The 15,979-nt window shown below is 39.5% G+C and overlaps 1 protein-coding gene across 1 annotated transcript; it reads left to right on the forward strand.

The window, feature by feature from the left end:
• The first annotated feature begins 1,059 nt into the window (after positions 1-1,059).
• On the forward strand, positions 1,060-13,746 carry cops7a (COP9 constitutive photomorphogenic homolog subunit 7A). The gene is made up of 8 exons (XM_083894873.1): positions 1,060-1,130; positions 6,314-6,436; positions 8,291-8,366; positions 8,974-9,062; positions 9,835-10,037; positions 10,151-10,256; positions 11,643-11,812; positions 13,223-13,746. Exons 2-8 carry the CDS (start codon positions 6,314-6,316, stop codon positions 13,260-13,262), a joined length of 807 nt encoding a protein of 268 aa, XP_083750999.1. The 5' UTR covers positions 1,060-1,130; the 3' UTR covers positions 13,263-13,746.
• Positions 13,747-15,979: the final 2,233 nt, after the last annotated feature.

Raw genomic sequence — 15,979 nt, forward strand, 5'->3', positions numbered from 1 at the left:
TAGATGTAACCCGGTCCGCAATGGTGATGCTGTCACTTTGCGGGTAACGCAATCGCCGTGCATTGTGGGAAATGTAGTTTATGGTCAAAGCACGCCTTAAAGCAGCATAGACCTATTTTGACACAGATTTTTAAGACCAATTAATCACTCGCGGGCCACATAAAATGACGTGGCGGGTCCACATCTGGCCCCCGGGCCTTGAGTTTGACACGTGTGGTCTACTACATTGAAACCATTGTCAGATGAGTTCACACGGTGGTGATTAAGCCTATCAGACTCACACAACGCTCTGATGGAGGGAAGGCAGGAGCATAACATGACAAGGCTGCAAACTTCTGGTGAAGGAGTCATCCCTGGTTCTATTAAACACGAGTGAGGGAGTGAGAAAGTGAATAGAATGTTAAAAGAGAACAGAATATGGACATACTGTAGAGTTGTCCTTTCAAAAAGCTCTGTAGACTCACCCGAGGTGTTGTGTATAATGTGTGCAGCAGTGTTTTTGCCTTGACCAGGACTCTCTGGAATAAGAGATCTCAATGGGACCTTCTACATAAACTACATAGACTACATAAAGGATAAATAAAAGCATGAGTAGTAACATCAGCAAGTCAAACATTAATGTTAATGAATTATTAATAAATGGTTCTAAAATTAAACACGTTAAATCAGTTTAGATATTTTTAACAAGTCTCGATTATTGTAGAAAAGCGACATAGTGTGGACCACATTAATTAAAGAGTTAAACGCGTTTGTCTGATAGACAGGAAATCCAAAATGTTAGAAAGTGAAAGAGATAACACTGGAAAAAGCTTTGGTGGGTTATGATGAATTCAGGAATGTAAGAAAGCCGACGAGGAAAAGATTAAAGTCAAAAGTCGTTTCTTTAATCGTATAATGAACCCTCACGTACAACTCATATCATCATCTTTGGAGCTGTCCACGTGTAGTATAGCAGTTCACCGCCAGATGCCGCTGTACTCTCCGAGCCGAGCGCAGGCGTGTTGATTGACAGTTACAATTGTCCCGCCCCTCTTTCTTTTACTGTCCAATCAGAGTTTGCGCCGCTTTGTTGTCGTACGTGATACTGACAATCGAGAGAGTGGCTATCTGCTAGAAACCAACAAAACAAGGTAAATTTGAACGCACAGCCGTATTTTAACACGTTTGTGATAACATCTATGTGCGCGTCGTTTTTCCAGCGTATTTACGCAGTGTGTTGATATGATTAAAACCACCAAGAAGGCCTTAAATGAACTGAGGCCTAGCGTCGGTGCTAACGTGAAGCCGTGCGGTTAGATAGCCGTTAGCAACAGAGCTAGCATGACACATAGAGCTCTGTTATAGATCGGCCAACACTTCAATGAAAGGTGTGAGTATAACTGCACCCTCTCATCTGAAAGTATATATGTTATGTGTACTTTTAATAATAAATCTGCCATTTGGAGCAGTTCTCTGTGTAATAGGTATTAAGCTTTGAAATTAGCCTGGATATAATAGCGCACCGGCAGGGGCTAATTTTTAGCTTCACTTTACCTTATTACACGATCTTCACCTTACTGAATCACTATTATGAATTGGGAAACATTCAAAAAGTGTCAATCTTATGGTGTCATTTCCTACCCACATTTGTTGTGTCACTATCACACTATCTAACTGTATGTCGCTATGCTTTGTGTTGAGAACAAATGATACTAATCATTTTATTTTAATACTTGTTCAAATACACAATATGTATACTTTGCTCATTTTGTGCATTGAGTTTGCTCAAGTCGTATTAAATGTATTCTCCACTAGATTTTTCAGTCGAGATTGTACATAATGTTGTCAATTCCCCACTGTGGGTATCTCAGATCCAACAATATCAATAGTGGCTTCACTTTGTGAATCTTGTGCTGCATCTGCATCTGCTATAATGAAATGGATTTTGGTGAATTAATTGTTCATTTTAAACAGTTGTTCTTGATTTACATTTTTAATTATCCATACATTGGAATCATTGTCTTGAGTGATCCCTGCTCTTCTATATGCTTCCTGTCATCTTGAATTTGATTAATTTGAGTTTAGCACCGTATATTGGACTCACTTTACTTTGTGCTACTGCAGTGCTCTCACCACTGCTTGCCTTATGTTATTAAAAGCCTTCAAGATTCAGTTTTCCAACTCTGTTCCTCTAAGTGACTTTTAATTTATTTCCATATTGTTTGACAGATTCATTATACACTCGCACCACATCTTGCACATGTTAGCCTCTCTGTCATTGAAGACCAGTTTTGTCATTCTCCTCTGATCTCTGATAATTCAAAGTCATTTCACAAATGTTTTGATCTTCAGCAAGTCTTTGTGAGCATATCTTCATGCCCAAATGCATTAAGTTGCTGACATTTGCTGACTAGATGTTTGTATTAATAGTACTTGACCAGGTGTACCTTTTTAAAAAGTGGGCATAAAGTCAGCAGCACCGAGATCCTCCCAGTGGCATTGGCAGGTAGTGGCACCTCACTGGCATTTCCTGGCACCCGTTCGGTGTTCAGAAACGCCTCCCTTGACTCACTGCCAATAAGGGCGGGGCCACATTTGTTGTTACGACTGTCACTTCCGCCATGTATCATGATAAATACAAAATAAAAGTATAAGGGTAAAATCAACTACTTGTTTACTTACTACTTACTTAGTGTACAATGTTTTGTACTTCTTAATATTATCTAAATATACATTCATATCTGTTCCATAGTGTAAATGTGAATGTAAGATAGTGTACATAATTGTACTATTCTTATATTTAATATTTCCCTGCGTTTGTGTTATTCTATCCTTCGTTACCTTAAGCAGCGACAGAATGACAATGGACACTGACAGTGATGGAAATATAACTAATATGAAATACAATTATGAAAATATTTTATCATAACAGTTGCTATGCAGTGCCAAAGCCTGCCACAGAATGCCACAACGTGCCACAGAATACCAGAGCCTCCCAATGCCACTGGGAGGATCTCGCTGTCTCTCCATAAAGTGCTATATCATATGCGTATACATCATTCTTAACTTATTTTCCGAAAGTCTAGCTTTCACAACGTTGGTTACATACAGTTATTTATGTGCATACCTGTGGAAACACTGCATAACATTAAAAGTGTTCAGCATGCTGTACTTCATTTTAGTTTAAATCTAAAATCTTAGAAGTGGTGTGCAGAGATTTTCACAGCCAATTTAAGTCCCCTTTGGTTGAAAAGGATTATGTAAAAATGGACGACTTACTTCTTAATGGAGCTGTGTGTGTCTATTGAAGTGAGTGCTGCTGTTATGTTAAAGTATAATATACAATAGTGGAAGCTCACAGCTGCCAACTCCAATTTTAAATAGTGTTCCTCCTTGTAGCTTTGTACCTTTTAAAAGTTATATCATCTCCAACTGTCCATTGTTATTAGGTTCTTTGTGACTAGTACAAGTATGTAACATTAAAGTAATGATAATTGCAAAACCAAAATGCTAAATGATTTAATCGTGTTTGTGGTTGCTTTTATTCCCGGACAGAGAACAGAAGATGCAGTATGTTGATTTACCTCAATCAATCACACTGATGTGTTAGACAGCGATCACTACTGTCATCAAAACACTAAATTGAGGGTGTTCCTTTCAGAAGAATGATGTCCATCCCTTCAGAGGGCTTACTCAGACTTGTAGAATCAATGTCAAGATGCATTAAAGCTGCTCTGGCAGCACGTGGTGACCTAACACCTTACTAAGACACTTTGTAATTGGTTTGTGGTCATTACTGCCTGACAAAACAATTTATCACAGTGACTGACTCGGCATCCTTGCCCTTTGAGAACTGAATTAGTATTAGCAATTTTCACTTTTCAGTATGTCTTAAATTGATGTTTCTTTTGCGTCTCAGTGGTCACTGAGGTGCTTTGGACCTGCATATTATTGAGTCGTACCTAATTTAATTAAGTGTAACCTAACCTAATATTTTTTCCACCCCTCTCCAATGATATAGCCATTTGCCAGTGTCTCTATCTAATTCAGTTGATGGACACAGATGGACCCAGTCTCACTATTCAGAGCATTATTTGACTTGAAATACCTGAAAATTAATGAGGCACTGTCTCTGAATCATAGTGTAGGTTAATTTGTTTGGCTGAAATATATGTTTGCTCAGCTGTTCAGCTTGCCAGGAACTATACCTGTATGGCAGTCCAGCCTTGATGATTTTCTAGTGGAACACAGTATGGAAGATGTGTATGTGTGCATCTAAATTCCCTTGTTTTCAATTGGAAGGATATATAAGCGTAGACTGAGATGGGTAAGGGCCAGGCTGCCCTTTTATTGAGCAGTGGGTGTCCAGACTCTGTGTCGCAATAATTTTTGGAAATGGCCTGAGGTAATGAAACTGTTCTGATGTTTCTGCATTAATTTTTTATCATGCATCGGTAAATCTAAACTTCTTTTGTCTCCCAGAACGTTCCCACTGGGATACAATACTTAAAATATCAGCCAATATCAATAAGTCCACAGGACATCGCCTCACATTGTGAACATTTTCATTGGTGCTTTTTTAAATTCACTGAACGCTGTCACCCAGCTTTTTTACTTTAAAGTTTGTGAGTGGCAGAGCAGAATTGTGGACATGTGAAACACTGTCGGAGGTTTGACATCAGAGGATGGTCTGGAATTAACTTTGTGTGTAGTCAATATATCAACTCAAGGCACATAAAGATTCCTGCCGCCTCTTACTTTGGTAATTATTCAGGTTATTCTGCCCTCAGCCCAAAGTGCATTTGCTTCTTATTTTTATTAAGTTTTTTTTTTTTTTGCTTTTTATTTATGAGCATATTCACAATTTACAAGGGCATTAAACAGTCTTCTTCTTACGGCTTCTTTCTTTAAGGGTCAGCACAGCGGATCATCTGCCTCCATCTTGTCCTATCCCTTGTGTCCTAATACACAGTGAATATGAACAATATAAAAGCACACTGATCTATCTTTAGGTTTTTAATTTGTAATATTACACATAGCATATACTATAATTATGGATGTTTTGATCCATTCATTCATAATGGAGTATAAAATGTAAATAATTAACAATAAGGTCAGCAACAGGCCAGGTTTTCTGGAGCAAGTGTTTTGATAAGGTTTTTTGTCTTGCTGCCAACATAATTTGTTTGTCTGTCAGGACTGGGTTATGTCCAAAGTAAAGGGATGTGAACTATTAGGGCTTTGCTATATCATATTCACTATCATATAGTATTGTATTTTTATGTGATAAGAAAACGGCATATCGCAATACAAACAACATTAACAACTTGATGAAGCATTCTTTTCTACATTAATTCATATACTCGTGATCTAAAGCTACTATCAGCGCACAGCAGCTGTCCTTTATTGGGCGTTCTCTCTTCCTCCTTCCTTTCCTCACCCTCACATGTGGGCATGATTAATAATCATACAAACACAAGAGAGAAGCAGAGGCAGGTGAGGTGAAACCCGTCTGTGAGAAAAGGTTAACTTCAGTGTGCTACCAGAAATAAATGCTTCTCACAACTAAAGATGGACAGATGTTCACCTCTAAGTCAAAACCGTGCCAAAATATCAAGCATTTTTAAACACATTAGGTAACAAAGCAGCTGCATCTCTGAACAAGCACAGCAAGAGATGGGCTTTGACCTGTGTGGGCTGTGTCAGCGGGAATACTCCTCCTGACTCCACCACACAGATATTATAGATGAGGTTTGGTGAAAAAGAAAAGAAAAAAATGTAAACCTACAATAACTTAATACACCCTGTAGTACTCTGATTACAGTTTATACTCAAAGCAAGGATACATCATGTGCCCAGGATGATGAAGAACTAGAATAGCGATGGAGTGTTTGTTACCAATAAGCAGAAAGTGTTTTTGAATAATGCACATAAGCTGCTCCATATGCATTTCTCGTGTTGCCTGCATTTTTGAAACCCAGCTATTCTTCCGCTTTTTAAGTGGCTTTCTAGGTAAATGGAAACTTAAGTGCTTTGGTTAAGTGTACTTGGCTGTTAGGCGTTACATGAGGACTGAGTGTTTTTTAGTCCCGATGCACTTTGGACCGTCCACAAGTGACTGGGCTGTGTTTCAAAGGGCATGGAATTATCTGAAGATGCTGTGGATATCTTTGTCCATTAATAGGTTTTTGTCATTATTATTTATGAAAAACTGACATGTTGTACAGAGCCACGGCAGTTACTGATTTGTTATGTTTTTTTTATGAAACTGTGCTGCTCGTACATGTATTTTAATCTGCTAACTGTGTCTATTACCTTTGTCCACTGGCATCAGATGGAGGTGGAGCAGCTCTTGTCTCTGTCAGGCCCAGCACTGGCCCAGGCTGTCAGCTCTCTGCTGGAGACCCCAGGACTCTACGTCTTCTCTGACATCCTGGAGCTGCCTAATGTTCGAGAGGTAAACACACACTCACACATCTCACACTTCATCTTCCTCACTCTCTCTTTGTCTTCCAAGATCTTTTCACACTTCACCTTCAAGTATGTCTTAATCTTTCAAGTGTTAATGTATCCAAAGCTAAAAATATCAGGTATACCTGGGATTTTTAAACCCAGATGAAGCTGCTAGAATGTGATTAACACCATTCCCAGTGTTGTCCTGTATTGTTTTCTTTTCTGCGTCATCCATGTGTGAATTGTGATGTCAGTGTTGTTCAGGGAACTAAAGAAAAAGTTGTCATGCTTGCATTGCCACTAGAGCTGCAATAATGTGATTTTCTTTCATAATGGATTAATCTGTTGATTATTTTTCTCCATTAATCATTTGGTACAGATAATATTAAAATGTTGATGAATCTTTTGCAAAGCTCAAAATGATGATGTACTCGTAGGTTCTTTTTAATTAATGAATTTAATATTAGATTAATAATTACTTAATCCATTAATAGTTTCAGCCTTTTTTTCTGTCAAATGGGTATTTGTACAAAGTACAAAACACATGAATAATGGACTGTTAGCTACTTAATGCGACCACATTGTTTAAATAACATCAACTGTATATTCTAGCATTATAGAGTGGTAATTAAGATCTCCTCATGCAGAAAGTGTTTACATTCATCTCCAGTCCAGTTATACATGTCCAGAATGTAGTGCTGTTATAAGCTTTAAGTAGGTCTGTTATTTTTATTTGTTAAGGACATTAAAGTTCACAGCCTTTTAAGATCACATTTACATTTTTTTCCCTCACAGGATGAATAAATATTGTAATATGCAAAGTGTGTTTTAGGATATTATTTCAGAGAATATGATTCTAGACATTTATCATTGCATACACAGGAATCAGATGAACTGCTGCTCATTTATTTATTTAGTTTCATTAATTACCTTGTTAAAAATGTGAAGCTACATTACATCATAAAGTCTTTTTGTATGATATCAACTTCAGCTGATGGCACTATGTCAGCGATACTGAAACACTCTTTTTCTTGAAGTTGTTAAAGAGTAAATGGTTCAGTTTAGTGCAGAAACAATTACTCCCACATCACAATTCATCTGCAACTATTTTGATAATCAGTTTCAAGCCTTTTTTCTTTATTTCTGATCGGTTGATCATGATTGGACAGTACATGACACATGCAGTGATAAACATCTTGCAGTTGCCCTTAGTTAAAATAGAATAAACATTTTGTGATTTGCATGTTTTTGCGTTAATTGTTGCAGACTGTACCTTCAGACTGTTCTTGTTCTTTAGTCCTTGATAGTCATGATGATACAAGGTTGTATCATTGTTTGGGTTTTGCTTTTAGAATTTTAGCTGCAGCTAATGATCAATTTTCCCAAACCTCAAAATTACTTTTTCAAATATCTAATGTTTTTCCCTTGAACCAAAACTTTCTTTTTACTGTCATATACACACACACACATAAGCATACAGCCCAGAAACCAGGGAATAGTCAAATTTGAGAGTGAACGTGACACTCAAACTGATTAAACTGATTATCTAAAAAAAAGTTTGACAAATTTAGTAGTTGATTTCTAGTCAATTAATGTGTGAGAGCCCTGCTGTGGATATATTCTGCAGCCAGCTGTGTGAATTTCCTCCTGAAATTTATTCAAAAATGTCTAAATTTATGTAGTCGGGTCTTCATGTGGTCTCTCTTTTTCTCACAGCAAGACTCTCTTCAGATCTACTCAGTGTGCACAGATAAAATGCAGGTGCACAGGTTTTTTTGGGGTTTTTTTTCCGGTGTGGTCTCATTACTTCTCAGTTCTGTTCCCTCATTTTCTCCTTCCCATCATCTGTCCTCTACAGCTGGAGAACGGCCCTCATGCACCGGTGTACCAGCTCCTGAACCTCTTTGCCTATGGAACCTACTGCGACTACAAAGGTACTGCAGTGGCAGCACAGTGTAAATAAGTAATATGGCAGCCGGTGACTCTTTTATTACGAGCTATATATCTTTGCTGCAAGGCAGGCACCTTGACACCAAGGCTTTAAACACCGTCACCTGACACACTGCAGTCAGGTTATGCACAGAAAGGTTAGGGCAAATTCTTTTAAACAGATGGACATTAAACTAATCTTTTCTGACTTTGCTCTCTGTGTAGTGCATTAAGACGCTTCAACAAGAAGTGGAACTATAATTATATCTAGTTCCATGCTGAATATCGACCAATAGCCTGGAAAAATAATGTAGCCTACTTTATTGTACCCTTCTTTTTGAGTCCTGCCATCAGACAGCATATTTACTTTCACAGTGAGTGTAGAGAAGCTGTCAGAGCTGCAGTCTGGGGGGTGTGAGTCCTGTCACCACGGGAGCAAGGCAGCAGGAGTCTCTGGGGAGCAACTTCCTTTCAGCTTAGTTCTCTGACTGCTCAAACAGCCCCACACTCACCTGCATGTCTGTGTATAAAGCATTAAGTAGTTGCTCCTTTATGTGAAACTGTTGACCCTGAGCTCTTTGTTTTATTTGACTGTCATGTCTGTGTCTGTAGAGAGAGCAGCCTCTCTTCCAGAGTTGACCCCCGCACAGAGAAATAAACTCCGTCATCTGTCCATCATCAGCTTGGCTTCCAACCTCAAGGTTCGTTCGTTTCTCTTTTAGTTTGTACAGAAAAGTGCAGGTGAACTCGAATGTGTTTGTCTCCAAAATAGAAAATATCTTAATTTCTGCTACGTTGAAATTGCTGTAGGCATCATACAGCAAGATATTAATGATTGATTCAGAAGTCTGTTTTTACACTCAACATCTCTGTTTTATTTAGACGCCTAATCAATTAAAAACTAAGTTTTTGTGACTTTGGCTGTAATTATCAGTAGTTATTTCAGCTAAATTAGAAGTACGACTTCAGAGGAGCCTTAGGGTTCTAGAGAGGAAATTACCGATGCAACCACTCATGACATTTTAGATATCTCACTCCGTTCCATCTGCATGATAAAGTATTAAATGTTCTTCTCTCATTTGCGCCCTCCGACCATGCTGCACCTCCTCTTATGATGCCCTTTCCTTTCTCTGCCCATAATAAATAATTGATTCATTATTCTGGCCCATACTGTCCCTTTTTCCCCTTAACTTAATGTCACCCTCCATTAACATGACTCCTTTCATTCTTGCCCCTTGTTTTCCTCTGTGATAAGCCACTACTTTCCCTGCACATAGGCTTGAACTCTCTAATTGTCCAGTGAAGGATTGTCAAATTCCAACTCTCCTGTCACCTTCATTTTGTCGTGACATTTAGACAAATGAGCAGTGTCACACTCTGTCATTTCCCATGAAACTGTTAATTTCTTTGTCCATTTACCTTGGTTCAGAAGATAATAATATGAGGATTAAAGTGTATTCTTTTCCCCCTCAGTGCCTGCCGTACTCGCTCCTCCTGCAGCAGCTGGAGCTGAAGAATGTGCGGGAGCTGGAGGACCTGCTGATCGAGGCCGTCTATTGCGACATCATCCAGGGTAAACTGGACCAGAGGAACCAGCAGGTGGAGGTCGACTGCAGCGTGGGTCGTGACCTCGGCCCCAACGAGCTCCCAAACATAGTCAACACTTTGCAAGAGTGGTCAGTAATGGGCCTGTTGTGGGTCTGTGCGCACGCTTTGAGATTTACGTCTCAATTATCCCTTTTCCTAACTCACAGTCCCTTCGTGCCCGTCTTGTTTTTCTCTCCCTCAGGTGCACAGGCTGTGAGGCAGTGTTGTGTGGCATCGAGGAGCAGGTCTCACGAGCCAATCAGTACAGAGAGAGCCAGCTGAAGGTCAAAGTCCAAGTGGAAACAGAGGTCAGTCCCCCATCCTTTCAGCTCTTCCACCCCACTCCCTCTCTCTCTCTCTCATCTCCAGATAATCCAGTCATTATAGGTCTGTGGGTTATCTGCTTGGAGCTACTGTTGGTATTTTAGTTGCCTCCTGAATTTATGTTTCCTTTTCTGCATCTTGTTTAAGACTGAACCCATACAACAGCAGCAGCAGTATGGGTTCAGTCTTAAATGATGCTCACATCCCTAAATTCACTGTTTATTTTCTCAAAGGTTTGGCCCCCAAAGCAACTTTGAAAACAGTTTTCTACCTTTTTAATGATTTCTCCTGTTTATACAGGATTTAAATAAATATATAAATGAAGTTGTGTTGTCCAGGTCACAGTCGCCTCACTACAACACTCCTTGTTTCATTGTCCTTCGACAGCAGCTCAGAAAGTCATGAAGGGGTTTTTTTTCTGAACTTTGATGTTTTAAGTCTCTGTATCCATACGAGACACTCACTGTATTTGAATAAGTCAGAGTGCTGGAGCCTCACATTAGCATTAAACACATTTTACACACCTGGTTTTTACATTTTTGGCCGGTACGGTTGCAGCATTATTGCATTACTGTGTTAGGCTGGTGTTGTGCGTTATGTGTGCATGAATCCGCTAGGGTCTGCATGGCATAGAATAGAATAGAATGCCTTTATTGTCATTGCATTAGATGCAACTAAATTGGAGCGCTGCTCCAGTAAAGTGCTTAAGCCATACATTCATAGATAAAAACAACTGCGGTAAAAAACATAAACATGTCACTCACTCAATTAAATACACATGATATAAATAAATAGTGGCAATGGTAAGAAGATAAATAACCTATAATAAAATAATAAAAGTGCAGTGCCTTTGATTAGCGTGTTTTCTCATTATTTTTATGACTGTTTATGACAGTCACTGCTTCTGGAAAACCTCACTAGAGAGCCAAGAGCCGCTGCACACACGCGCGCCGCCATCTTAAACGATGTCATCTACCCTTTTTCGTGGGGTGGTCCGTATGCGCCAACCGTGCATGCTTCCTGTAGCACAACAAAAGATAACAAAGAAGACAGTAACCACGGAGACTTGCTTGACGTTATACGAGGAAGTCCACTGGTACACCACAGATGTACAACTCCCCGGTGAAAGAATACAAGGACGTACAAAAGAAGAAGGTGAACACCTGGTGAGCCGTGAAAGTGGAATGTGACATCGAGTATACGTGTATGGAATGCTAGGCTGACGCGGACTCTTCCTTTAGTACGACCAAAACTGTGGCATGTATGCGCGGATGGAAATGTAACCTGGCTCTGGACAAATGCAGATTGTGGTGAGTATGACTTTCCCTTCAACTTGTTTAATCTTTACATTTTAATCTCTTTGTATTTAGGTTTCAAATCTGCAGAAAACATTAAAGGCCAGCGCCGCCTCTCCTTCATCAGGCCCCGCCCCCGCTGGAGCCGCCTCCAATCAGGATGCAGACCAGCCTGCTGAGCCTCGAGACCCCGCCTCCTCTCAGGAACCTCGACAGCCCGGCAAGAAGAGTTCAAAGGTGAAAGGGTGAGTGCTGTGATGCTACCTTTTGTATTTGTTGTGGTTATGTGAGAGTGTGAAAGCTACACTCTCGTGAATCAGCCAGAGTTTATCTGCTTGACTGATCATAACGATGTTAGAGCCACCAAGCGTTTGCGTAGAAATTGCGTTCAGACACAACGTTTCACAAATTAAAGACATTAAATATGTTTGGCCATCTAGAACAATATTGTCTGGAATGATGTTTTATTCAGACTTGTTTTTGCAAGCGAGAATCCTATTTCTTCCCACCAGACGTGAAAATAAAACAAATGGCTGAATGTGAAGGTTCTTTGTGTTTGAGTTTTTCATCGCCGCCGCTTCATTTATTCTGCGAGGCACTTTGTAACTGTGCTTTTTGAAAGGTGCTTTATAAATACAAATTTACCTTGTTATAACTGCAGCGCTGTAAAGACTCAAACACTTCAAACACTAAATTAAAGCCATTATTTCAGTGTTCTTGTAGAGTGTGAAGTTAATTTAACAGAGAGCCTGTGTTTCCATTTTTTTCCATAAACATAAAAAAACAGCTGCCAGTGTAAGTGGTTTGTCTGTGTGTGTGTGTGTGTGTGTGTGTGTGTGTGTGTGTGTGTGTGTGTGTGTGTGTGTCGTCGTGTGTGTCTCTGCATGAGGTGTCTTTATTATCAGATGCACATCAGTGTTTTGCAGCACCACTCTAACTCTGCTATCAGTCTCTCTCTCTCTCTCTCTGTGTGTCTCTCTGTGTTCTGCTTCCATCCGGCCCAATTACTGTTGGCTAATTTCACATCTGTCCTGGATTGTAAAATGTCACTGATATACAAATGCCCCGTGTGTTCTCCTCCTGAAAGAGACATTTCCTCCCTCCAGCGATCACACGAGATGCTTTTGCTCGTCTGCTGTTTATGTTTTGCCGCTGAACAGAAAGCAGTGATTATTCTCTGGCTGCCTGTCACATTTTGATGAAACGCAGAGGCCACTGTTATTTCCATCACTCAGCTCTGCACTTCATTCGAATAGAGATTCACTTAATGTTTCTGAAATCCAAATTAATGATAGCTTAACCTCAATCCTCAAATTAAAAATGAGTTCTGACACCATTTCTTTACAAAGCCATTTAAAGGATGGGGCTGATAGCACAGCGGTTATTATTAGATATTTGTTCTTTTTAATTTGAAGAAATCTCAAATCCTCTGAGAATCGTTTTTAATGCAGAAAAAGTCATTAGATGTTGTAGTACAAAGATGTTTGTTACCCGAGTGCTGCAGTAATGTGCTGGTTCAGTAGAGCAAGTGGGAAGTCAAAATGAACCATAACATTTCAAACATTTTGATAAAAAACACACAACTTCTGTTGTATTTATTTTACTAATGTATTCACTCGTTCATATGTGTATTGTTTTGCTTGTTTCCCTCTCAGGCTGCGTGGCAGTGGGAAGATCTGGTCCAAGTCCAACTGAAGACGAGGGAGAGACGGCGGCACTGATGGACACTCACTGAAGGACTGTTGATATGTGGACATGTTTTTGGACAAATGGCTTCATCTAATGTGACCAACGTTCACAGGAAGATCCAGGAGGCTTCATGGGGACTTTTCTTGTCGCCTGAACTCACCTTCATGGATTCAGAATCTCAGTGACTGGTGAATATGACGGGTGTGACATTCACTTTTTCAGTTGTTCATAGCCTGACAGGCGGACTATATATATATATATATATACGCACACACACACACACACACACATTCAGCAGTTAGAACACATGAAGGCAGAACAGGCTGTCAAAGTCACCACTGTGTGTGTACGTGTGTCTCGTTATTGGTTTGAAAATGTTCTTTTAGATTCATTCTATGTTGCTTTGTATTTTCTTCTCTCTGCTGAGACGTGTATAAAATCAGAATATAACTTGTTGGGAAATAAAACAAAGTCCTGTACTGATCGGGACTGTCTCATTAATATCACTGTGACGACTTCTTTTGTTTTATTCAACCGACTTCAAACTGCATCTCTGGAGGGTGCATTGCTAAATGTTAAAGCGCAGAAAGGGGGCTACCCATTAGGAGGTCAAGCCATTAATTAGGGCACGTCCCCAAAGAGACTAATTTATTATAGAGCTGAGGCTTCCCCTGTGCACAACCAGCATGGCTACACACACATTCATATTTTATATGCACACGTTCTGCCCTGAGCCTCTGTTTCAATGTCAATATTGCCTGCCACCCTTCAACATGCAGTCAAAATCGTACCTGCTCTGTCCCTCTCTCACTCTTATTCTCTTTCCTCTTGGGCTGGATATCGAACCCCAGTACCGAGGTGGTATCGACCGAATTTTCGGGCTGAATATCGAACTTCAAACAAACTTCGGGCTGGGTATCAAACTGCAGTACTTTTGTGGTATCACACCAAACTGACACTGTATCACCTGGTAATGAAAATGTGCTGTCTTTCGATGTCTAATTTCAGTACCTGAGGAATTAATCTCATCTGCCACTAAGCGTGCAGCATGCTGTATGACTTGGATCAGACGGTGCTTATAATTGTCAGATCATTCCTAAAAGGCAAAAGGAGGAAAACGGGGCCTAATATGTGAATGTGTGTTGTGGCAATTAATGTCAAGAGTATGAAGAGTATGTGTGGGAAAGAGAAAATTTTATTTTTCCAGGACAGTGTGTCTGTGATGTTTTGAGAGGCTGGTACTTGTTTAACCTCTTCTTCCCTGACCCTCTTTGTGGAGTCCCCTGCTCAAAAATGACATGCCCAAACTAAATTAATGTAGTTACAAGCTCTATGTGGATTAAGTTGGTATCAAAATAAAGATACCACTTGTGAGATTCCACCAGAGATGTGAGTTTCCCTGTAGATGCCACTGTGTCAGAGTAAATGTACATGAAACACAGCATAACTGAAGGATTGTTTTCTCTCGCCTAAAGAAATATTGCTTTTTAAAGCAAATATCACCTTTAAAATATGCAGTAGGAGCTTAAAAACACATGTAGGTCATGTAACAACATGTGGACATGAGTTGTGCAAAGTCTGATGATGCTGAAGTGAAGCAGAGTGAAATTACAGAGGTTTTAGTAAAGAGATGTCTAGGCGTTCTTTTGTTTGGCACAGTTTGGCACCATCTGTGCCATTTGAGATTTCTTAGGTACCAAATTATTAAAACCCATTTAATTTTATTTACATGTCACGATTGATCTAAAAAGAACTTGCTTTGAAAAAACAGAATGAAAACTCCATCTGTGTTTTAACTGTTTCATGAACATAAGAATGGTTTATGTTCGCTTTTAGCTGAGTTTCTGACCTTTCTGTGAGTATATGCAGAATAAGGGCTTAATGAGATGATGTTTGGCTTTTGGATTTCATTTCGAATGCACATGTCCAATTGTTCAATGTTTTCAGTACTTATTGAATAACGTGCTGATTAACTGCAAAAATCACAACTATCTGATGTAGTGGTTCAATTGTTATTGAATATTTAATTGATCAAGTTATTGAGACATTGAGACTTTTTCTTGAGGTATTGCCACCACTGTTGTCAGATAAAATATGACCATTGCATCCTTCTACTTAAATGTCCTCCTTTCATGGTAGAATATCACTGTAGCATGAACCTTTCAGAGGGAACTTTTTGCGAGTAGTCGAGAAGATCTAACTTGACACGGCAAATTTTTATAAAACCTGTTGATGATGGGGCACAAAATAAGTCCGAGAACAGAACGTTGCTTCATGTTTGACTGTGAGAACACACAACCAAGCCAACAAGTAAAGATGTTTACTATAATGTAAAATGTAATGGATTTCATAAAATTGGTATTTTAAAAAGAATCTGTAAAAGTCCAGATATCCATACCATATAGAACGTTTTGAATCGATGCCCAGCCCTAGTTTTCTTCAGATGTTCTGCATCAAGGCATCAATAAAGTGACTCAGTGAGAGGGAAATAGTGGGAGAAATAATTCCCCCCTTTTTAAAGTCCACATCTTTCTCCATTTCCCCGGCTCCTCCGACGTCTTTCCCCACCTCTATAAACGGGGTGTTAATTTCAGTCAGTGTGATTGAGCTTCATTGGTTCACAGTTTTTTTCTCTCTTTTTTTTTTATTTGCCAGACTGGAGCTGTGAGTTCTAACAGCTGTACACTTTTTCACAGAGAACGTGTAATTGGGGGAAGAGAAAG

This window comes from Microchirus variegatus, assembly GCF_963457635.1.
Source record: "Microchirus variegatus genome assembly, chromosome: 1".
In the NCBI taxonomy this organism is placed as follows: domain Eukaryota; kingdom Metazoa; phylum Chordata; class Actinopteri; order Pleuronectiformes; family Soleidae; genus Microchirus; species Microchirus variegatus.